A 24,160-nucleotide genomic window follows, 5' to 3' on the forward strand; every position below is an offset into this window, starting at 1 on the left:
CGAGACAAAATCATTAATTTGGTAGGGGAAAGGCATTTCTTGAGATGATGTTTAATATTTTCACAGCCAAACTCAGCTCATACATCTAATCTCAGGTAAAAAGAAATTATGAAGATAGAAGATGGGAATCGATGGTCGACAAAGATGGTGAAGATGATTCCATGGAGGCAGTGGTGAAGCGGCTGGTGATTATAGCTGTTCTCTGCACACAATACGACCCAGACAAACGTCCAAGGATGTCGAATGTGGTGAGGATGTTGGGAGCTGGTGGTGGCTCGGCTGAGTGGTCCGAGGAAGAAGTCAGAAAAGAAGAGTATCCTCTCAACAACTGTCCCAATTCAGAGTGGATAGGTGGTAATGACATTTATAGTTCTGGTTTAGACGAAGAAGTACTATCTGGGCCAAGATGATCATGCTATTATATTTCAATCATCATGTACTTGATTGCATAACATTTGATGTGTTTCCTGTAGTGTGTAATAAATTTCTATTAGCCTATATCATAGTATTATGAGTGTACAAAAAAAAATTGCAAAGTCTGTTCCTCCTTTCCGGAAGAGTTGTCAAAACTGGCCCGACCCAATCTTTTTCAAACCATGGTCATTTTAGGGAGGGTGAGCTTTCCCCAACCACAAAAGGTACTATTAGTGTACGTTCATATACGGGCTGGTTTGAGCTAATACTTTTTGGGTGAGGTCAGGATGGCTAAGCTCAGGTCTATTGGTAAAGGAATTCATGGGGGACAGCTTTAGCTTCATAAAACTCAATATACTTACTTCAACTGTGCTTTATATGTCATTCCATATTTTACTTGAATATCCAACCTCTATTTGATGTTACTATTGTAGTTTCATATGGCGAGGGTAGTTATAATACTCACTAATTTCAATGAAATGAAACCAAACAAGACTTGGGAATAATATCTAAATTGATGAAAAGTGAAAGTCAATTATTTCAATATTAATTTCTCTGGCATTGACATTCCATTCATCTAGATTGCTGAAAAGTCAATAGGGACATTCTTTGCTATTTCGCAGCAATTTCTGAGAAGAAGGCTATCAATTTCAACTGAATTTGCATTGCATTACATTTAAATTGTGGCAACTGGGAGAGACTGGTGCAATGTTGGTTGTATACTATCAGTTGAAACATGTCATATTCGTCGTCTCGGGACAACTGGGAGAGGCTGGTGACAGCAGTGGTGAAGAGAGAGCAGATATGGCAACTCTGCCACCAAAACTCCATCTCCACCATTGCTTCTGATTATACCGACGTAACTCTCAGGTAATTGCAAGTCAACTTTGTAAGTCTCTGCTTTTGATAACATATCTGACAGTTATTTAAGTTAATCTTTCAGTTTTTCAAGTGTGAGATCTGTTTCCTCATCATCGCATCAACTTCCAGTTATAAATGATTCTATCATCGAAGGTTAGTTTGTGATTTTATATATATCGCTCGTTGTTTGATTGATGCATAGACGTAGTCTACAACTATTAGATAGATGGAAGCTTTGAAAAATAAGATGGGGTTTAAATTTTTGTTAGTAGAAACAGAAACACACAGAAAACCTCAAAGGCAAACAAGTCAAGCTCAAAAATCTTGAAGAGAACAGAGCATAACGAGTTAAATCTTTAAGTGTTTCTTAAATTACTATATCACGGAAGAAAGAAAAAAAAAAGTTTCAATAAATTTATAAGTCCTATTTGACAAAGTAACCATTGCAGATAGGAAAAATGCTTCTAAAACTATATCACGGAAGCTATTTTCTGCTCTGCGTTGGAAAAGGAAACCAAAGGACTGTGATGTGCGGGAAGGTTTGGTTGGCATTCCCGGTTAGTTGCAAATTGGCTTGCTGTATACATATTGCATATTGTGTATTCCATATGGCTATGTAGACACATTTTGAATACCGGCGTAGTAACTTATTTGTTTTTGTCCGCTGATGAAGAGTATGATGGACTTGAGAGCTTTTCCCTACTTGAGCTACTAATTGCAACGGACAATTTTAGCGACCAAAATTTCGTTGGACGTGGTGGACATGGTACAGTATATAAAGGTCGACTGAACAATGGCTCTGTAGTGGCAGTTAAAAGATCAAAACAAGTAATTGAGTTACAACTAGAAATGGCGAGCCTTGTAATACATCGTAATGTAATCAAACTTATTGGATTTTGCATTACACAAGAAGAACAGCTGCTTGTTTATCCTTTCATGCAGAATGGAAGTGTGGGATCATGCTTAAAAAGTAAGCTTCATCAACTCCTTTGCGTGCTTATTTTTGTTATATGAATGTATGTCTTTATATAATGCTTATGTGTGAGCTAAATGCCTCTAGGGAGACAGCCTGCACTTGGCTGGCCAGTTAGAAACTCGATAGCGCTTGGGGTCGCAAAAGGTCTAGCTTATTTGCATGAAGAATGTGTCAGAACTATCATTCATCGCGATGTTAAAGCTGCAAATATATTGTTGGATGAGGACTTTCAAGCAGTCTTGGCTGACTTCTCCTTGGCCGAATTCATGGACTGCCACGATGATTCTGCCATAAAAGGGACATTGGGTCATATGGCCCCTGAGTATTTATTCGCCGGTAAGTTTACAGAGAAAGCCGATGTTTTTAGCTATGGGATCTTTCTTCTTCAGCTCATCACAGGACAATATATTCATGAGCTTCACACGCTTGCGACTAAGGATGGGATGCAGTTACTTGAGATGGTAAGTCTTATATAGATAGCTAGCTATATGCAATATATGTACAAAGTTAAAGAATTGATTTTAGTGTAGCTTCTTTGACCAACTCTCCTTACACATTTATAATTTTATAGGTATATACAGTATACGAGGAGAAAAATTTTGAAGTGTTGGTTGATTCAAGTTTTGAAGGAAATTTTGTAAAAGAAGATGTGGAGAAGTTGTTTCAGTTAATTCTTATATGCACACGAGATGATCCACATGAACGCCCAACGATGTCGGAAGTCGTGAGAATGATCGAAGATGGCGAATGCGATGAGAGGTGGAAAAAATTCCTATGGCATAAAATATTTTTAACCCCTGGGAGTGTCGTCCTTGCCAGTGAAGGATGGATGATCTTTGATAGTTGTTCTTTGACTGTGGCAGAGGAACTATCCGACCCCAGATGATTCAGGCAATAGCTTCGATGAAACCAGCTCGTTTCGACTCCCATAGACCATCACCATCCCCCTTGTCCATTTCCAGACAGTGTTTATCTAACATATCCCATAAATGGCGTTGTTTTTGTCCGATTTCTCTCATATTGCAACCAAATTTTAAGTTAATGGGAAATACTAAATTTCGACCAAAAATTATGGTATTATAGACCAACAGCCCAAAGAGAAACAATGAAAGAGATACTAGTTAAATCATAAATAAAGAGACCATGTCCTATCTCAGAAATCCATCAAAATTCTAAAGAAAATAATTACAAAATTAGGACAATAAAGTTTATAGAAATGATGAAGTGTAGTTCAGTTGTGGCTCTTCTCCTTCATCTAAAGAAGTAAATGGATAACCATTATTGATACTCTTCAATTGAAAAAGTTGATAGACTAAAGTGAAACGAAGCCTCCTTCATACTCAACAATCTCATCCATGCTAATAACTTTGCGACAATCATACATTAAGTCTGAGACGGAATGCATGCAAATGAATTTGCGTGCACTATAATCCTACACAAACACACTGGATTTGTGCACGAAAAACACACAACTAGTCCTGCAAAGAGGTACCTCAGAGCCGAGAGGGGTACTCGTACATTCATCTCATGATTCCAACTCACTTCACTTCGATTCATAGATCCTCACTAAGTTATCACTTTCACGAATCGGGAAATTAAAGAGACGAAACAAGTGCTCATCTTCGGCAAAATCTGAGTGACATGGCGGGTGGGGTGCGGGTGCGGCCAACAATAATAGTATAAATATAAGTAAATTTTTTAGGCAACGTGATTTCACGAGACACTTCATTCTTCATATCGAGGCTTAATATCTTCCGCACAACATCTCCTCCCACCTTTTTCACATATGCATGCCAGTGAACAAAGTAGCCATTCTTGCACCCAGATTTAATGGGATTAACTAAGAAGAATTGTACATCATCAATGACGACGTCCGGCAACTCCCTCCAAGAATCCGTACCTTTTGAGTACACTTGGGCATGGAAATAGTGGTGTTGGTGACATGACAGTAGCTGCACTACTTTGTAATCTTTGTCGAAACCAATTGCAACCTCGCGGGAGTATATTTTACACGAGGAGTTGAAAGGGGAAGATGCTTTAAGTGGGAGAAGTTTGAGTTCCCCTAGAAACGGGTTGCATATGGCTATGGGTACCCTAAAGTTAGTTGGGTTAATGCAGATTAGACCCTTAACTGTGTCAACTAGCCTAAGTGATAAGACGTTAAATCGGTCAAATTTATACGCCAATAGCGACTTCCGATTGCATTGAAGCTTTATCGACAGTTCCTTTCGCACTCGATGTCCAACATCGGGGAAAATGACGTGTAGACACATCTTGTCTTGTTCATTGGAATGAGTAAGTTGTAGATGAACCATGTCGCCTGATTTGTTGCTGTCGTTGTCGTGAGTGTGCAGTTTTCGGAAACGCTGCAAAATCGATGAGATTGCCCCAAGTTTTGCAGACAGCTCGGAATCTCAAGAGGGATTGTACGGGCAGACACAACAAAATCTCGGACATCACATCATTGTTCATTGTAATGCGTTTGATTGTAATGGCAAAGTACTGAAAGAAGAGAATGGTGCTATTGATGAAGTCGTGATACATATATGAATACAGTTTTGTTGGTCTAATTCGGATCGGTATATGATTCCACAATTTTATATACATAGTTTAGCTCATTTTTTATTAAGGAAATATTTAATAATACCACATATGTCAAAAGATTCAAAACAAGGAAAGAGTGAATAGATGGAAAGAAGAAGATTTTTTCTCAACACAAGAAAAGGAAATTAGAATAAAGAAAATAAAATCATAAAAGGTAAAAATCCGCGTGTAAGTGCAAAGATAAGTTCATAATAGGGTTAATTGTATTATACAATCCGAACTTTGGAGCCATTTGCAAATTATTCTGAATTTTAAAAATTACAAAAAAATAGATCGAATTTTTATATTGTAAATATACCAAACCTTAGAAAATACAAAAAATGACATGAACTTTCATGAAAGTTGTAACAATGACACGAATTATAAAAAAAATCCATCAGCGAGCGATGTGCATCCAAAAATTTGGCGCAAGCTTGCGTGATCGCTATCCATTCTAACAAACGTCATTTGGAGCCTGGTGGCTTTAGCTCTACAACAAAACACAAAAACCGAGCTGTCGAGAGGTGAAACCCCATTCATGAGACCTAGAACATGATTCAGTGTCCAGCAATCCAACCCCATAATCCAAGAATCGAAGATGATTCGGTGTCAAGTAATCCAAACTATAATCCAAGAATCCAGATAGCCTAGTTGATGTGATGCTGATTCAATTAAGTGTGTATACCTCATTCTTCCTAACGTTTCTTCTTTCTTTTGTGTCTTTCTTCGTGCTCAGAGGCTCGATGGGATCGGCTGGGGGGAGAGTCCTTCCTTGTATGTTTACCGTGCTTCGAGTGCCTTCTACTGCAGCTCTTTCCCCTAGAGGTTTCCCTGTCGTCTCTCCTCGACCTTGAGTGGTGTCCTCGAACATCAGAGTCATCCGATGAGTCAGTATCTGAACTCCTGCTTCTCCTCTTATGCCTGCGGCTCCTTGAGTGCTTTTTGCTCCTCTCGTCTTCTGAAGAACTAGCTTTGCCACTGCTCAGATATGCATCTTCTCCACGGACCTTGCCGGATTTAGTTTCTTTACTATCTGAGTGATGTGTGCTTGCTCCATTTTTGGAACTTTGGCCTGCCCTTTGATCAACTGGCATTGCCATTTTAGCCGGAAGAGGGCTCTCGTTTCTCTCATCTGTATCGGTAGCGACTCTTTTGCCAGCTTTATTTTCCGGGGGTGGCATCTCAGGAGGGACCAATAACCCTAGTTCTTTCCCTAGTGTTTCTAAGAAGTCCCCAGCCATTAATCGATTAAGAGTCGTATTTGCAGCTTCGATCTTCTTTTCTGTATCCTCTACTTGATTGGATGTGCTGTTTTCTTTTTCATCATCTGAGTCATCTGAAAAAATGGCCTGCAAAAATAGCGAGCATTGATGAGCAAGCCAAGTAGCAATAACACTAAGATGTTACTACAATATATATACAGAGATGATGGAAGTACTTTGTAGAGATCAACGGGCCTCTCAACATTTTCGACTTCCACCTCATTCTCAGCTTCCTTCTCGATTGCTTCATTTTCTTTCTTTCTGCTGTGCCCCTGAGGTTGTGTAGATGATCTCCGCTCCCCAGGAACTTGTTCTTGGACATCTGCAGCTCTGATGGAATCCGGCATGAAAATCAAAGAGTCCATTTTGCTCTTCACGCGTGGAGCAGGAGGTGGCTGCACATTCGGATAGGGATATAGTTTGTTAATACTCTTTAAATGACATAGCCGGTCATGAAAGTAAAATATCGGTAGTATTGAAGTCCTCTAGTGTAATACTCCCTCCGTCCCGTTTTAGGAGTCCCGGTTGAGTTGGGCACATGTTTTAAGAATGTGTTTGAGTGTGTAATAAAAAAATGTTGTAGTAGATGTTGGGACCCACTTTTAATTGAGTGTGTAATAAATAAATGTTGTAGTGAATGTTTGGACCCACTTTTAACACTTTTTACTTACTTTGTAGGTATTTTTTATTAGTTTATCACAACCGGGACTTCTAAAGCGGGACGCCCAAAATTGATCAAATGGGACTCCTATAGCGGGACGGAGGGAGTATCAGGTAAACGAAAAAACAGGAACACGGACGTGTAAATGGAATACCTTGCCCATGTAAGGATCAATCAAATCAAAACGCTTGCATAAGATAGGTGCAGGTCGCCACTGAAACTCTTCCCGCTTCGGATACATTGCTTTAGCTATCAATTCATTTTCAAGGGAAGATGTATGTTTCTGCATAACCATTCATGTCCACGATGCATTATGGTCAGCACGTAATTAACTTAGTACTTGCAGCCAAATCTTCTACTACTATACATACCTCTACTCCACCAGCAGTGAACTGTAATCCTGAAACAGCTGACAGGTCCTTAAGCAACTGGCTGCTCACCTGCCTTTCGTTACCTAACTTTGCTTTCTGCACCGCAGCTGCAGCTTCTTCAAATTCTAATCTTTCACGAGCACGAACAGCTTCAGACATATCGCTGGAACCACCAGAGTCTTTAGTTCGAAGACCTCCTTCAAATTTCTCCTTCAAGAATTGTTCAAATCTGATCTGTTTCGCTGGGTCATATTGGAAAGGTTTTCTGACATCTGCTTGTTCATTCTATCAGAAAATACATATCAGTATCCTGTAGCAGTAGCCCGGCTAACAGAGAGAACATAAAATGGTACTCACCGCGGATGTAGGTTTGGTGAATGTATCTGATAGTTTTATTTGAACATTTACAGATGCAGAAGAAGCCACCATAGAGCTTGAATCTCTTGAATTTCTCTCGAGTGCTTTTTCTCCTAGAATTGCTCCACGTCTTTCAGCAGTCAGCTTTTCTGAATTATTCGGCTTCTTCTCTTCCCATAGTTTGTGTTGTTCGCCACGCTTTTGGTGCTCTTCCCAGAGCTTCCTTGCATAATAATCAGAACCATTTCCACCACTAAGGAAGGCAAATAGTGGGTTAGACTGATTCTTCTCCTTGGAGAGATCCTCAAACAATTTGCCGCAGCGAGCTACTAAAGTTGCAACCCCTTCAATCAAGACCTTAAGATTGCGATCTTCTGGAGGAGGGATCTCGGTGGGAGGGATTTCAGCATTCTTGCCGTCATTATCAGCAGAAGCAGGATACTTATGATGGGGAACGAAATCCTCTGGAATTGAGGGAGGATTAAATCTGCGAATATCCAACACAAGTAAACATGTTATACTACTTAAATGAACAACAAAGCTATAAAAAAATTGTAAATGAGGGTGTCAAGCTTCCAAGTTGGAAGAATGTTGCATAAACGAATACCTCTCTAGTTGGTGCGCGGATTTTGATGCAGCTTTAAACCCAGGCAGAACATCATCTTTCTTTTTGTCTAATATCCGCAAAGTATCCACCTTTGCAACCGGAGGTTCTTCAATTTCTTGTACATAAGTATCTTGAACGTCAATACCTGTTGAAAGAGTATCAGTGAGAAGACATAATGGCTTCACAAGAGAGAAGTAAACAATGTTGTGAAGCAGTTGCAAACTTGTATAAGAACTCAACTATAACAAGAAAAGAGGGTGAGTCAATGTTACACATTAATTATTTAAAGATTGATGCTTTAAAGATTTTGAAATATGTTAGCTAATATTTTGACAAGAACTATATAAGCTCTTAGCTGCAAAGTGGCGACTATGAAGTTATCATAAAACTAGAACAATATTCTGCTCAGCTCAGTGTTAGGATGGGATGTGACTGACAATTCAACCCAAATCAGCCCATCGTTCAAATACTGAGTAACCAAGCTGAGCTGAAAAGCAGCATAAATCAGTTAATATGTAGCAAAAACTTGTGAAAAAAATCACTACCAGTGTCATATATATCTTCATCTTCAGCATCTAAGTCTTCAAGAGCTCCAATGCCAAAACCTGGGCCTACCTTTCCTGAACACATATAAATAATAAAATTAGAATTGGTCTAGGCACAAAAAAATGTGCAGATGATATACTCCCTCCATCCCAGCTAAGATGACACGTTCCTCTTTTTCACATGTTTTGGAAAAATGGTAATAAAAGTGGAGAGAAAATAAAGTAAAAAAGATAATAATATAGAAGATAGTGTCTTCTACAATATTCTCTAACTTACTTTATTTTTTCTCTATTTTTACTATTTATCATAATTTTCTCAAAACAAGTGCAAAAAAAAGCTGACAGAGGGAGTAATTACTAACACCACAAGTAAAACTCACCTTTTGAAGTAAGTGGAGAGAAAATAAAGTAAAAAAGATAATAATATAGAAGATAGTGTCTTCTACAATATTCTCTAACTTACTTTATTTTTTCTCTATTTTTACTATTTATCATAATTTTCTCAAAACAAGTGCAAAAAAAAGCTGACAGAGGGAGTAATTACTAACACCACAAGTAAAACTCACCTTTTGAAGTAAGTGATCTAAAAGGTTCCATATTCCCCTTTCCAGACATTCTTTGTCTTTTCTTTTCTAAAAGATGAAAAAAAGAGGTCAAATCTATTATTAAAAATAAAAAATTGCATAGAACTAGTCATCTAAACCCAGAAAGTGACATACCCCTAAACTCCGGAGCTTGCTTGAAAGGATCGTAGCCTAAACCATACAAATCTTGCTTGGGGTCGACTACATATGCCTGAAAAAGATGATGGAGACTCAGGGTGAACAAACCAATGAGAATCAACAATTTATTGTAGTTAGGGAAACACTTATAAAATCTAACCGGTATGGTTTTATAGAACCGGTCATCATTGTTGGCTGGTAAATCCAGATCCTTTCCAGTGTCCTCTTCAGTCAGCTTCGAGCATGCAGTGTTCGGTCCTGCATCACTTGAGAGTGCCAGAAAAGCTTTCCTAGCTTCTCTACGAGCAACTTCAACAATATGAATCATATGTTAAACAATGTTAATAAACCACAGAATGATTTAAGTAGCACAATATAGCATCCTCATACAGGAAATCTTCCGTGGTGATAAAATTTAGAAGATGATAGTAAGAATTTGACATGTAGCTTTGTAAGAGGCCTACCATCAAGTGAATTCCTGTTAGAATCCTTTATGGACCGTCCTGGCCGCCATCCCATCTTAATCAAGAGTTTGATACCTGATGCAAATAAGGAAGAGAACTCAAAAAGATGAAACAACAAGCAGCAAGAACACATATGACAATATCTGGCACAGACCTATAGATTCTGTTGCCGGAACTACTAGTTCATCAGGAACAGGTCCAGGAATTGCTGAATGCCTAAATAAATAAAAAAATAAAAAATATAGGTTAAAGCCATGAGTCTTAAGTTATAAAATGAATTGACAAAGCCAAATAAAAATGAAAGCGGTAAGTAGAATATGTACAGGCATAGGCTGGTAATTAATGCTACATGGGACTCTACAAGATTTTGGAAAAAAGAATCAAAGAAATAAGACAAAATGCAAATTTGCTAATTCCTTTCCATCTGTATACCCATCTTCAGCGACATAAACTGGTTAAAGCAAAGATGCAAATCAGTTAAACGTACCAGTTAGAGAGTTTGCATCAAAGATGACTCAGTTCACTAAAAAATAATCTACTGCATCACATAGTATCTAACAAGAGAGCATTAGGAAGTAGACCGGATCCTAACAAACTGCTGATATACCTATCAATCATATTTATAAATTCAGATTGCAATATCAATTAAATGTCTACAGTTCAGAGTTCAGACAATAAAAACATGCAGAAAATATACATAAATTAAATTTACAGGATCAGAATTTGCATCTAAGAGGAGAAACCTTTGCTGTTGGTCCTTATCAGCCTCTTTCCGGGCAAGCTCGGCTGCTGTGAACCCAAATGTGTCGAACTGCATTGATGACCCCAAGGAGCGACCTTCCAAATCCTAGAACATTGAATCAAAAATTGGAAACTTCAAAGGAAAATGGAGACAGCAGAATGACCCACAATCACCAAACATCAAATTCAGCATTATCCTATGATCATCCTTCAATAAAGAAACATAGAGATAGGCTCGCAAAATGGAAGATTAAACTCCGTATTTCTGATTATAAACTAGAAAGGTAACACAAAACACAATGACATGGCATACAGCTTTCTCATCCTCATCCAGGAAGTTAAAAATGCTCTGCTTTGTGACTTCAGCCCGACTCTTCCGAGATGACGTAAATGATTGTGGAGTCCATCCTGCAAGTTCCAGCAGCAACAAATATACACTTTAGTGTCTATTCACATATAACACACATAGGCACACAACTCAATCGAGATATAATGGAACAGATTGAACAGTACAACACCTTCTTTGGAGCCAACAGTATTGTAGTAACCAGCTGAATATCCACCAGTAAATGCACCATGAAACCTTCTCCTCCCCTCTTCATCTGTCACCTAACAAGTTCTCCCACAAACAAATTAGGGATAATCTAAAGCAAAATCCCCATATCAGCAGCTCAGAAACTAAAACGAATATTCATTCTGTGAGAACCACTGCCACATTTAACAAATCCTTCCAGCCGTTCAATTTAAACATCGTATCGAAAATTGCCGGTGTTAATTCGTTACCAAGCAATTAAGCTAATGCAAGTAAGAGTGCAACAACAGCTATGATTATTAATCAATTTGAATTTTTTTTTTAATTGCAAAAGGATGCAGGACGATTCAAGTTCAGAAATTTAGGGATATTTGAGCTAGTCGGCTTCACCTCTTGTTTCCACGGAGGAAGAGCGGTTCTGAGCTGACCGGAAGCCTCCGCCACCGCCTTCTTCTTGCGGCTGGTGAATTCTTCTTCTCTTCCGATGGGTGTTCCATAGAACACGAAATCTTCTTCTTCGTCGTTGGCCATTTCTTCTCTTCCCCCTTTCTTTGCTGTGTAATTTCTTCGATTAATGTTCGATGATATGCTTGAATAAATTGAAATGCTAACAAGTTAATTTGTTGAGTTGGAGGAAGGGGTTTTACCCCATATTATAACTTAGGGACTACATTTTTTATACACATTACATTTTTCATTTACAAAGTTCTCACCATAAAATAACTTTTCATTATGAAAATAATACTCCTTGGCTGCTATATAAATAAGTCATTTTTTTTATCAGTCTAATATAAATAGTCCATATCCATTTATTATAATTTTTTCTCGTTCTCTTTTACTCATACTTTAGTATTTATGAATCACACCATTCAACATTAAAATTTGTGTCAACCCAAATATATTTGTACGGGAAGGAATATATAGTATTCTTTGGTAATAATTTTATATATTCTACGAAGTAAAATTCATAAAAGTGCTTTAACCCTAAACATCCATATTATATTAAATTTCTAATGTAGAAGATTGGATTATGTTGAAATTTTTAAATGTGAAAATTCGACTAAAAATAGTATATTTAACTAAGGGTTTTTTTCCCTTTATTATTTTGCATTAACTTTAGGGGCCTTGAAAGATGGCCTAAAGAAGACGACGACAGTGAAGAAGGTGAGGTTTGCTAACGATGTCATGGCGAAGTCGACAGTTGAGGAGCATGTATAAACTCTATGTGGATTTGTTGAAATTGTATGAACTCAAAAAATAAAAATAAAAATGGTATCACCTCTGGAAATCGAGCCTATAACTATGAATTCATTCAACAAACTGACAAATTTCTTTGTAGATTTTGATTTAAAAGCTGAAAATGGTTCCTAGTTTAACGAGCTACCTATGATGTTTTCGACGTCGATGAGGCTTTTGGTGCAATCAAGTATGAGCATGGCCACGGAGCATCTTTCCACATGAAGCATCGATCAATCGTTTCTTCATGGCGAACGACGGTGTTCGCTGCGCTGCTGCCTCCAAATGCAGGGCATAATTGAATCTTTTGGTTTCTTTCTAAGGCCTTTTCTCTATACATTGAATTCTCTTTTCTTGGATGTTCATGGAAATCACCATTTTTCCACCAAAGCTTCACACCCTTCACAAAACACACAAAAAGAAATTGAAAATTGTTGTGAATTTTTTTCCATGATTAATACTCCTACTATACATTAATTTAAATGCAACATAAGTTAAACAAAAATGACATACATTCCAATAGGAAATAAGTGAGCCTTTATGGGGTTGCAACCAAAAGAATGCTTCAAGATCATCTGGTGTTGTAGAGGAAATTTGGACTTTCTTGGCTCTCAAAGTTGCTATAAAATAATTATTGCCAAATTTTGGATGTTCAACTGAAATATATGCATACAAATCCTCTCCTGGCTCGCTCACTTTAAGCCTCCAATGTCCATGCATATCCTTCATAATTTAGGTTAGTCGTCACAAAAGTATCACAAGTTCGAATTTCAATAACCTTAAAAAAATGCAACAATAAGGGCTTATATACCGAGAAAATAGTACTGACCGAAAAAGGGCTTATGTATTCACATTTTGGGACTGAACCGGAAGGAGTTGCGGACCGGGTTGCGCCGCTCGTGATTGAGAGCTCCTTCGTATAGTGCAATGACATTTCCGACGATGTCCGAGGCGGTGCTCGGGGAGAAAAAGCAGCGGCGGAGGAGGCGGAGGCCGAGGAGGATTGACAATATGGTGGTTGTGAAAGTTGTGTAGATGAAGTAGCAAATGATAAACAATGGAGTCATGTTGATTTGGAAAAAGTTGAAAATAAGTAGACTTACTTGATTGATTTGCTTCACAAGGTATACTTATATAGTGTATGTTTGAAGTCAATTAAATGAGACGACATATTATTAGTGGGTGGGATTTTAACTGCCAATGATTATATTTTAATACGAAAATTCCCATGTTTAGCCTCTCGACCCATTAAATATTTAAGAGGATCTTCTCCTTTGGTAATAATAGTATTTTATTTTCTACAATTAAAAGTACAAAAAAATCATGTATTATTTTGTATTAGTATTATTTTATTTACAAGCATCATTATTAGTTAAAACTTAAAACCTCTACTTGAGACGTGCACCGATAAATCTGCTCCTACATGATGAATTAGTGATTTCATTTTTGGAATATTTTATTTTAGAATATAGATTTCTCATTTCTCTGCCCCAATAGATAATTAATGATTTTAATAATTCCTGGTTGGTTGGAACATGCTATTATAAGTGACAAATTAACAGAGTAAACATGTATTCTTGAAATTCTTCATGTTCTTCAAGATATTTACTTGCACCTTAAAGTAAGTTAGTAATATTATTCCCTCCGTCCCACAGAAATATAGTACATTTTTTTCCTTTTTAGTCCGTCCCACAAGAATAGGCACTTTTCAATTTTGAAAATTCTCCACTAACATTACTTTAATTATTTTTTCTCTCTACCTCTTTCTTACTTTCCTAATTTTACATTAAAATTAGTGCCGAACTTAAAGTGTATATTCTTTAGGACGGATGAAGTATGTTTAATAAAATTATGGTCACTTTCGCTTGCATTTAAATTTTAAACTATTGAGTTGTTACAGGTGAGAATGGGTCGTAAAAAACTTTGTTTTTTGTCATTTCACATAAAATACATTATATAATTAATGTTGTGGTCACTCTCGCTTGTATTTTTAGTACTATTATATGTTCGGTCGTTACAAACAAATGGATGAATCAATACGAAATATTTGTGTCATTTTCTATGAATAATTATCAAGTAAACGAGACGTAGTATGGATGTGGAAATTGTAGTTCACTTGTCAATTAATATATATTATATTTCAATTTATCTACCAGAATAAGATGAGGATGAAATACATTTGAATTGGTAAAACATTTACTTTCATCTAATAAGATAGAGATTTGCGTTCAACTAATAAAACATAGACTTGTGTTTACTGCTTAGGAAACATTTCCCATTGATATTATAAAGTAACTAATAAAAGTATTTATTACTACTATTTAGATTGTTTTTTCGGCTATAACTAGAACCAAACTAAAACCAAATTTTTTTTTTGTTATGAGTTAATCAATAACCGACTTTATTTAATTATTCGATTACTGATTGATCGAGTAGCCAATAAAATTCCAGTCAACTGGGCCTCGGAGAAGGCTGTACAACATAAAGAAATCTAGCCCAAAAGGCCTCAATTTGAAGGCCCAAGTATATTAATCTACCGCACATTAAAAAAAAGAGAAGCTAGTCGAGGAACATTTATTTTAATACTCCTTTTAGCCTATATTAAAATACATGTAATGCATGCATTTACAAGATTCTACATTCCCACATGTATACCTTTTTTTACATATGAAACTTTATTTTTTATATTCCATCGATTATACGTACCATATATGTTGCTAAATATATTCTTCTAAGCAAAATTTTTTTCTCTCTTTGATGATTTTTTTTGGGTGCTATTAAGTGGACAATCACCATTGAACATCTTTCCAAAGCAACCAATAAGAGTGACTTTGTTTTCAAATCTTGGGATGTGAACATTTAACTATTTCATATTTATAAATAAATTGTTTTTGTTAATACAAGTAAATAACTACACTTTATAATTTTCACTTTGACCAATATAATAAGCATAAACTAATGATCAATTAGATGAAACATGCATTTAACTATACTGCTAATAATTAATGACTTTCTAGATCATCTGGTGTTGTAGAGGAGATTTCCACTTTCTTAATTTTCAATGTCGCCATAAAATATTATTGCCAAATTTGGGATGTTCAATTGAAATATATTCATATCAATCCTCCCTTGCAATGAGTAACACGATCAAGGCAATGGTTTACGTGGTTCAGCATAAGCCTACATATCCACGGGTGAACAAAGAGATCTTTTCACTAAACTCGATCAAACAAGATTACAATGTGACTCGATCCTGCAGATCTCTCATTGTCAGGAAGCTTTCTGTCTTCCGTAATGACATCAACACAATCCCAGGCACGTTGTGGGGGAAAGGAGCAGAGCATTTCGTCTTCGAATTTGATCAAAGTTGTTGGATGTAGCTGCAACGCAGACAACGGGATTTTGGACAACCACCCCTTCACAAGTAAATTTGGCATACTTGACTTACTTACGTAACATCTAACCATTTTTCATAGTAATAAATAGTAAATGAGTAAGAAAATAAGCCAAGTTTAAATGGATGGATGGATGGAGTATAAGCTACTCTACTTTTGATAATTTCCATAATTTATGATAACCTGCTTAATTTATATTCTATGGAAAGGATCAACATTGCACAAAACTCTTAATTTTCATAATTTATGATAACTGTCGTTGACTGTTAGTTTTTTGATGAAACTGTCAAAAAAGGACTACTTCGGCCACATTTTCATTTGTTATAAACCTGTTTTTTTCAAAAAAAGAATGTTTTGGACCAAATTCGTACGTGTAGGACCAAAATTTACATTTACTCTACTATTAATATTTGATGAAATACGAATGCAAAATAGAAGATCCAATTTGTGATAAACATGTTGGGGATATTATTTTGCAATTTACAGTCTCAAAAGCTAATGGAAAACACAGCACTTTGGGAGGAGAGCAATGCAGCAAAATCGAGCAATGGATAAGTCTTGCTATTCCACAACTGAAAATGAGAAAGACAACGGGTATTCTAAATAATTGATTCTGGCAAATTTCCCCAACCTTCCCTCCCTTTCAATTCTAAGTGGGTAAGTGAGCGGGAGTTGCATCTTTGCAATAAGCCTTCAACGCTCTCCATACATCCCTCCATACTAACATCTATTCTTAACGCCTCACTAGAAAGAATGGCCATAAATTGAGAAACATCAGTAATTCGTAACTTTGATAGACGAGGCCATAAATTCATCAGGCTACTTAAATTCTTCAACTCCAGTTCCTCAACCGAGGATCCTACCATTTCACATGGAAAATACAGCAAAGCTTTGCATTCACAAATCTCCAACCTTTTAAGGCATGTGAAGCTTCCTTGTGATCGTTGTGCACCAGTATCTGATACTCGTTCCAACTTTGGACAGTCTCTTATAATCAACTTCTCCAATTTTCCTTTGAGACCATTCAAACTCCCGAGCTCATCAATTTTGCATCCGTTCTTGTCACCAACTTCAAAAATACTCTAGCGTCCGGAGAGAAGTTAAACTCCCAATCTGGGCAGGCAACTTTACACCATCATTAATATAAAGATGCCTTAAATTAATCAAGTACTTCAGAGTACTAGGTAGTTCCCTCAATTCTCTTGCACCTCCGTTTAATGTTTGCAACTGATGGAGTTCACCAATCCAGTCCGGCAAATATTTGATACGCGTCGATGAAATATCAAGTTTCCTTAAATGTATCAACTTCCTTATCAAACTTGGCAACTTTCTACATTCATCATCAGCAATAATTAAAACATGTAGACCATCAAAATCTGCAAACATGTTACCATAAATGTTTCCCTCGAACAGTAACGTACGCAAATATTTTGCCACTTCTTTTGGAATACGACTTTCTTCATCATGAATCATGTATCTCACTCGGCTTCCGCCTTCAGTATTATTACAAGAAACTGAAATTGAACATGCGAGATCATGCACCAGATCGTGCATCACACAACTCTCTACATTTCCATAATCATCTCTTTCTGCAACTTGTAGTAGAGAGTTGTGCAGAAGAACTTTCATAAATTTGTCGCCTAAGCACTCCATCTCACCGCTTCCATTAGCTTCAAGGAATCCTTCTGCCATCCAATACTCAATCAGTTCTTGACTTTCGATTTTGCGACCTTTAGGAAAGATCGAACAACATGCAAAACACTTCTTGAGTGACGGCAGAGACAAATTATCAAAGCTCAACTTCAATATCTTTGTGATATGATCCCCTTCACCAGGAGAAAGCCATTTCTCTTCGATCGAGAGCCATTCTTCTTCTGATTTATTGCATAGTGCTCCACCAACTACATTTGCAGCTAATGGCTAACCTTGACATCTTGTTGCAATCTTCCTCCCTATGGCCTCAAACTCTGATGGAATATCCTGTTTTCCAAAAGTTTTTGCTTTGATTATTGACCGACAATCTTCATGTGATAATCCTTTGAGCTCATATGTATGAAGTGATTGCATAGTTGAAGCGACTTCAGTATTTCTGGTGGTAATAACAATCGCATTTCCCTTGACAGAAGTCACGCCCAACAAGGAATTGATAAAATTATCCCATTTGGGACGATCTTGATTCCAAACATCATCGAGAATAAGCAGATAAGTTTTATCTTTTAAAGCTTTTTGAAGCCTTTTCAGAATATCTTGCCTACTCTCAACCTTAATATCATCATGAGAATTCTTTTTCTCAAAATCTTGCCTACTCCCAACATCAACCTGACCAAAAGAAGTCTTTTTCAGAAAATCCCGCCTACTCTGATCTTCTACTTGATCAGAAGAAGTGTTTTCAAGAATATCTGGGTTACTCTCAACTTCAACCTCATCAGAAAAAGGCAATTCCTCGAGGATTTTCTTGAAAAGGATGATTGGATCAAAAATTTGAGAAACACGCACCCAAAGATGTGATCCAAAGTGAGTTTTTATCTTTGGATCTGTTGGGTATCGGTGGTGCACACCCAAACTCCACATTAGTATGATATTGTCCGCTTTGAGCAAAGCCCTCACGGTTTTGCTCTTGGGGTACTCCCCAAAAGGCCTCATACTAATGGAGTTGGGGTAGTCCATTTATATGCTTGCAACTCTTGTTCATTCTCCGATGTGGGATATGGTTTGCTTCACCACAGTCCTCCCCTCAAACCAAAACCACCAGACCAAGACCACATGTCTGTGCCCCCATGTTACAGGTCACCAGGTCACCACAAGTCTTGGTCGAGCTCACGCAGAGACATCGGAGAACTTGCAAGCGCAACCCACCGAACCCCGAGCCACACAGGCCCAACCCCTGAACCAGGGCTCTGATACCACTGTAGGGATCAGACTTAGATCGGATTCACTAATTACCAAGACCTCTTTATTCTTGTACAAGGAGCTCAGTCAAACTCCAACCAAGCGACTGATATTACAAGTAAGTTTACAAAGAATTTGAACACCGAATACAGAATAGGGATCTAACTATTACACAAGTTAAGAATCCTTTCCAAGCTCCAGTATCTTTAACATGTACACTCAACAACAGAGTTAGTATCACAAGGAACCGATCCTCACGGATCTAACAAGATTACACAGAAAGAAACTTCAAGTAATGAGTCTACGGCTCAGAACACCCGCCGAAGGCTCAAGCCTATTCTCCAGAACTTAGATCCAAAGGAGTAACGCCGAATCAATCGGTGATTAACCTCACACTCCAGATTCCAGGCCAACACAACCCCCAAACACCAGATCTAACCAGTTCAAGAACACACCATCACAGAAACGCTCCAGAAACAAAACCCTAGGTCACAACCGACTCAGCTCCTCTACACTTTCAACCGTGAGAGAGCATCAGAAATCCGGCGAAAAACCGTCGGAGAAGAAGAACAGAAGTGAGGGAATGAGAGAGAGTAGAGAGAGAACGTCTGAAGAGAGAGAGAGTGGATATGTGAGAATAATAGAGTGAAACCAAGAGTCTCACTCACATAACAAACACAAACCTGGATCCAACGGCTGGAGACAAGGATCCGAGTGAGGGTGCACGTGGCGGCATCTGGAGTGAGAGGTAAGTGTATTGGATCAAGCCCAGTTATCACACTTATGGGCCACAAATAAAACAGGCCCAAGTGTAAGTCCACCAATATTCAACAGGATCAAAAACTTTAATGACTGCAGCGGCAGCTTCTCCTTCTCATTCCTGAAATGGACGGTTAAGGGACGGAACGTTGTATTTTTAAGTTATATTTTTATTTTTTAGAAAACTTTCCCTCTAGTAGTACTCCATCCGTCCCTGAAAAATTAACATAATCCATTTTCTTCACTCGTTTTAAAAAAATAATAATAAATAATTTACGCTAATCAATAAGATTGATGAAGTAGCAATTAATGCAAAAACAGCCAATTGGAAAACAAGAGTCATGCTTTTAATCCTCCAAGATACCAACAAAAAAACTATACCATTTGATCCCTCTATCAGTGTAAGAAAATAGATCATCAAGGGATTTTAGTTTCCCACGAATCGATTGGACTTATTACTACCCCTTTGAGCACTCTGTTCATACATCGAGTCAGGGGAAATGGGATTTTCTTTTTTATTTCACAAATAGACATACTGGATTCTATCATATGGATAAATAGATCGATCAGTACCTGAGATCTTTCTACAGTGAGATTTCTACAGATAGTAGGGGTATCTACCTCCTATGGCCATGTTCTATTCGGAGGAATAAAATAAAAATTGTCTTTTGGAGAGATGGCTGAGTGGTTGATAGCCCCGGTCTTGAAAACCGGTATAGTTTTGAACAAAGAACTATCGAGGGTTCGAATCCCTCTCTCTCCCTTTTTTCTTCGTTGTGAAAAGAGTAAAGTACGAGAGAGAATAACGTAGAGAAGTCTCTTGTTTATATTATTCTCTCTTGCTTTTTTTTCCTCCACTTTAACTACTCCCCTCATTCATGATTTAAAAAACCCTTTTACCATTTTGGTTTGTCCACGATTTATAGAACCATTTACTTTATTCCACTTTTAGTATGCGGATCCCACATCCCACCAACTTTTTACACTTACAATCCAATATAAAACTAATACTTTAAATTTTATTTCGGTGTTTTGAATTTTATTTCACAGTTTATATTGTATATTGTTAGAATTCTGTTTACTACTAGTATTTTGGATCAAGAACGAAAATGGGCCTATATTGTTACAATTTTTTTGTTTTGGGCTATGAACAGAATATCCAAACTATAGCATCTGTTCATACGTATTGTTTCATTTATGTATTGGGCCTCATCCATAGAGTCTAAAGGGTCGTAATTTTTGAATTAGAGTGTCAATTTATGCATCACGAATTGTAATTAAATATTATTATTAATTAAATTATCTAATCAATCTTGTCTTGTCATTCAAACTCATGTAAACATGTACTATTTCTCATATTAGCACAATTGTATAAATTATATTATCTCCGTCCCACAAGAATATGCACTCTTTCCTTTCTAATCCGTTCCACAAGAATATGCACTATTTTAATTTTGAAAACTCTTTTATCTTTAATGATGTGAAATCCATTCTTCACTAACAACACTTTAATTATTTGATCTTTCTACCTTTTACTTTATCAATTTAGCATTAAAATCAATACCGAACCCAAAGGGTATATTCTTTGGGGGAGGGGGGCTATTTGACTTCGATTTCATTTGATATATATATCTATGTAGGAATGTGATCAATTGCTAACTAATTAGCAATCTAAAATTCAGACCAAGTTTTAACCATTAGATTAGGATATCTAGTGGTTGATATAATGCCAAGTGGATTATATTTTAAATTAAAATAATTATTAAATAAAATTAAAGGATATTAATGAAAATTTTCTCTTATAAAAATTACCCTAAAACTTTAAATTTACGTAACTCTCTCAATTTAAATTATTTTTTCGCAAAAAATATATCAAATTAAAGGTAATTTTATAAGGATTCTAACGAGATCTCAATTGCATATGTTTCGACGACGTTCGGATGATGAAATTTTATGATTTTTATTTTAGTTTTATTATATGTTGATAAGCAGATTTTTATCAACGAATACATAAAAAAATCTCAATATAATGCATGAAAAATCTCAATAAGCAGGACTATAAAACTAATACTTACAAAAGACATTTAATATTAAAATTATAGAGTAGAAATTTGGTCTTGATTTTAGATTATGATACTATAACCAGGACTATAAAACTAATACTTACAAAAGACCTTTAATATTAAAATTATAGTCAAACAAAAAGGTCATTTAATTCGAAACTATAATTACAATATATAGACCAAACTAGTACTAATATTTATGTAATTATTTAATGAAAAAATACACATCCTCGCGGGACTTGAAATTGAGAGCTCCAAGTGTAATTGTCTAAAAATCTCATTGTCGTTGCCACTTGAATTATAAAAAATGATATTGGAAGCCACTTTATTCATGTACCAAATCTTGTTAATTTCTTGATAATTTAGTTTCCTACAAACAATTTCGCATTGTACAATTGTACCTTGATACGTACGTGTAGTCAACCAACAACGAACCATATTTTTTTTAAAAGTGACAAAAATAAATTCGTAGTCACAATCCAAATATACACTATGCATAAACTATATACTTAAAAATAAAACGTTTTCCTTTTTAAATTACCCTACTAAAAATAAAACATGTTCTAAAATGGAAACGACACTTCATCTCAACTTTTTCTCTCATGCGGCTATTTTATTCTCTCCACTTAACTCACAAAATAACGTTACGTAAAATCTCGTGCCTAAAACCAATTAATGTTTTATATTTAATGGGATAAAATGAGTATTAATGAAAAGGTTGGTGCGATGTTTTTATCATGTATGGTGTAGTTGACACATCAATCCAATGAATAAATATGATGTAACATAATGTTGAAATAACGAATCAATACAACCTTACATGCAACTATATACTCCATATAAATCTACCTACTATATTTATTTATACCAATTGCAATTGTAATATGTGAAAATAAAATGAGAGTGATTAAAACCATCCACCTAGTTAGTTTGGAAGGTCATTATGAGTCAAGGAATTTGGAAGAAGGAAAGCTTGAAGGAAACTGATACGGGCCTATTCATAAAGGCCCGTCGGCACAAGACGGCCACAAGAATCATAAGATAGTTGAACCGCATAGAGTTAGGTCTTTTAATTATAGATAACATCATACTATAAATAACATCTAAGTCTTTTCTAAGTAATTGTGCGAGAAATACTCTCTTCGTTCGGCAATAAACAGTCCATTTTTTTGGTCATTTCGGTCTGTCAGCCAATAGAAGCCAATTTTGTAACTTTTTAATCCAGTTTTGTTAAAACTCGTACCCAAAAATATGATGGACTCTTTTCATGGACTAGTGGGACAAAATGATTTCGCTCACAAAAACCTTAATTCAACGACTATTCTCCTCTCTTGTGCTCTATTTTTATTTTATTTTTTATAGATCGATCTTCGTTGCCTCCTGATTAACGTGTTACAATTTTTATATGGTTCGTCGTAACGAAATTTTAGTTGGAGATAATAATGGATTGATTAACAACTATGAGTCCGTTTGATCATTTTATGTTTCTAATAGTCATTCTTTTATTTTATAAAATTTATTATATACTTTAAAAGCGAACTTGTCATCTAAAAAATAATCTAGAGAAAGTGAACATATATGATCACTGATTGCTCAACTAGATTTTTGCTTTGGACATTAAATGAAGAATGTGACAGTTTTTCATTTTGTGCAACCCGGCCCCAAAGCGGTATATGTAGACATGTGTGTGAAAACACAATTGAAATGATGAATAACTTCCATCATTTATTAGGCCAACATTTGAACACTAAAATATTTTGTCTAACGTGGCAGAAATTTTAGACTTGCAGTTTTTTTAGATCTGTCTACCACCTTGCATAGTGTGATTTCCATTATCAGCCACTTACTGACTTACATATACATATAGTATATCATGTCCATTATATTGAATATTACTTAGTATTATGGCAAAAGACTTGTTTTGATGACAAAGACTTAATTTGCACAACTATTAATATAAAAAATTGTATTTTGGTAAAGGTGTGTCCAGTCATACGCACAAGCGCTTGAATTGATCAGGTCTTACTTAAAGAGAAAGATATCGAATATTTATAATTTCTTTTTGTACTATTATGAGAATATATGGTCTGATTTGCAAGGACCGTGATTGGAAATTATTTGATTGTCTTTGTCCGAGAAGGAGGCGAATTCTGGACGCTATTCAAAATCTTAGTGAAACACTAGATTTCTTATCTCATATCTGATTTTTGTGAAAAAAAATCCAACCCGTCACGTACCATAATTAGTTAAGCAAGACATAAATATAACTTGATCACACATGTTGGGGTACAAACCCATCCCACATCGGATGAGTGAGGGAAGTTGGAAGGTGTATATAATTCCTGTCCAACCCCAATTAATTTGAGGCCTTTTGGGAGTGACCCAAAAACAAATCCGTGCGGCTTTGACCCAAAGCGGACAATATCAAACTAATGTTGCAGTCGACGATCCTAACAAGTGGTATCAGAGCCCAGGTGGCTATGGGTTGTGCCTGGATGAGCCCCGGTTAGGGTCGGGCCCTGAAGGACTTGGGTTAGAGTCGGGCCCAGGATGACCCAGGGGCCAGGGCTGGAACGACCCATGTTCGTGTCAACTGCGTTCCCGATGTGGTCTCGGTTTGAGGGGAGGTTTGTTGGGGTACAAACCCATCCCACATCGGATGAGTGAGGGAAGTTGGAAGGTGTTATATAATTCCTGTCCAACCCCAATTAGTTTAAGGCCT

General features: G+C 36.5%; 3 protein-coding genes across 5 annotated transcripts; 1 reads left to right on the forward strand and 2 right to left on the reverse strand.

The window, feature by feature from the left end:
* On the forward strand, positions 1–3,320 carry LOC121775940 (BRASSINOSTEROID INSENSITIVE 1-associated receptor kinase 1-like). 3 transcript variants are annotated; one of them, XM_042173041.1, is made up of 8 exons: positions 1–21; positions 96–354; positions 1,038–1,284; positions 1,358–1,428; positions 1,725–1,832; positions 1,949–2,245; positions 2,336–2,712; positions 2,823–3,320. In XM_042173041.1, the coding sequence occupies exons 3-8, from the start codon at positions 1,151–1,153 to the stop codon at positions 3,135–3,137; spliced, it is 1,302 nt and encodes a 433-aa protein (XP_042028975.1). In that variant the 5' UTR covers positions 1–21; positions 96–354; positions 1,038–1,150; the 3' UTR covers positions 3,138–3,320. The 3 variants fall into 3 exon arrangements, with proteins under 3 accessions (XP_042028975.1, XP_042028977.1, XP_042028976.1); XM_042173043.1 differs by having other exon boundaries at positions 96–351; XM_042173042.1 differs by lacking the exon at positions 1–21 and having other exon boundaries at positions 60–354.
* A 1,704-nt stretch (positions 3,321–5,024) lies between these two features.
* On the reverse strand, positions 5,025–11,755 carry LOC121777583 (G patch domain-containing protein TGH-like). Its single transcript, XM_042174880.1, has 16 exons — positions 11,487–11,755; positions 11,083–11,173; positions 10,878–10,972; positions 10,567–10,670; positions 9,978–10,039; positions 9,824–9,898; positions 9,520–9,668; positions 9,357–9,432; positions 9,204–9,269; positions 8,638–8,712; positions 8,093–8,237; positions 7,486–7,972; positions 7,129–7,413; positions 6,912–7,040; positions 6,273–6,491; positions 5,025–6,183 (listed from the first exon to the last, which is right to left on the reverse strand). The coding sequence occupies exons 1-16, from the start codon at positions 11,625–11,627 to the stop codon at positions 5,530–5,532; spliced, it is 2,853 nt and encodes a 950-aa protein (XP_042030814.1). The 5' UTR covers positions 11,628–11,755; the 3' UTR covers positions 5,025–5,529.
* A 4,460-nt stretch (positions 11,756–16,215) lies between these two features.
* On the reverse strand, positions 16,216–20,009 carry LOC121776996 (disease resistance protein RGA2-like). Its single transcript, XM_042174127.1, has 6 exons — positions 19,997–20,009; positions 19,300–19,352; positions 17,653–18,181; positions 17,047–17,601; positions 16,453–16,586; positions 16,216–16,299 (listed from the first exon to the last, which is right to left on the reverse strand). The coding sequence occupies exons 1-6, from the start codon at positions 20,007–20,009 to the stop codon at positions 16,216–16,218; spliced, it is 1,368 nt and encodes a 455-aa protein (XP_042030061.1).
* Positions 20,010–24,160: the final 4,151 nt, after the last annotated feature.

This window comes from Salvia splendens, chromosome 18 (genome assembly GCF_004379255.2).
Source record: "Salvia splendens isolate huo1 chromosome 18, SspV2, whole genome shotgun sequence".
Classification (NCBI taxonomy): domain Eukaryota; kingdom Viridiplantae; phylum Streptophyta; class Magnoliopsida; order Lamiales; family Lamiaceae; genus Salvia; species Salvia splendens.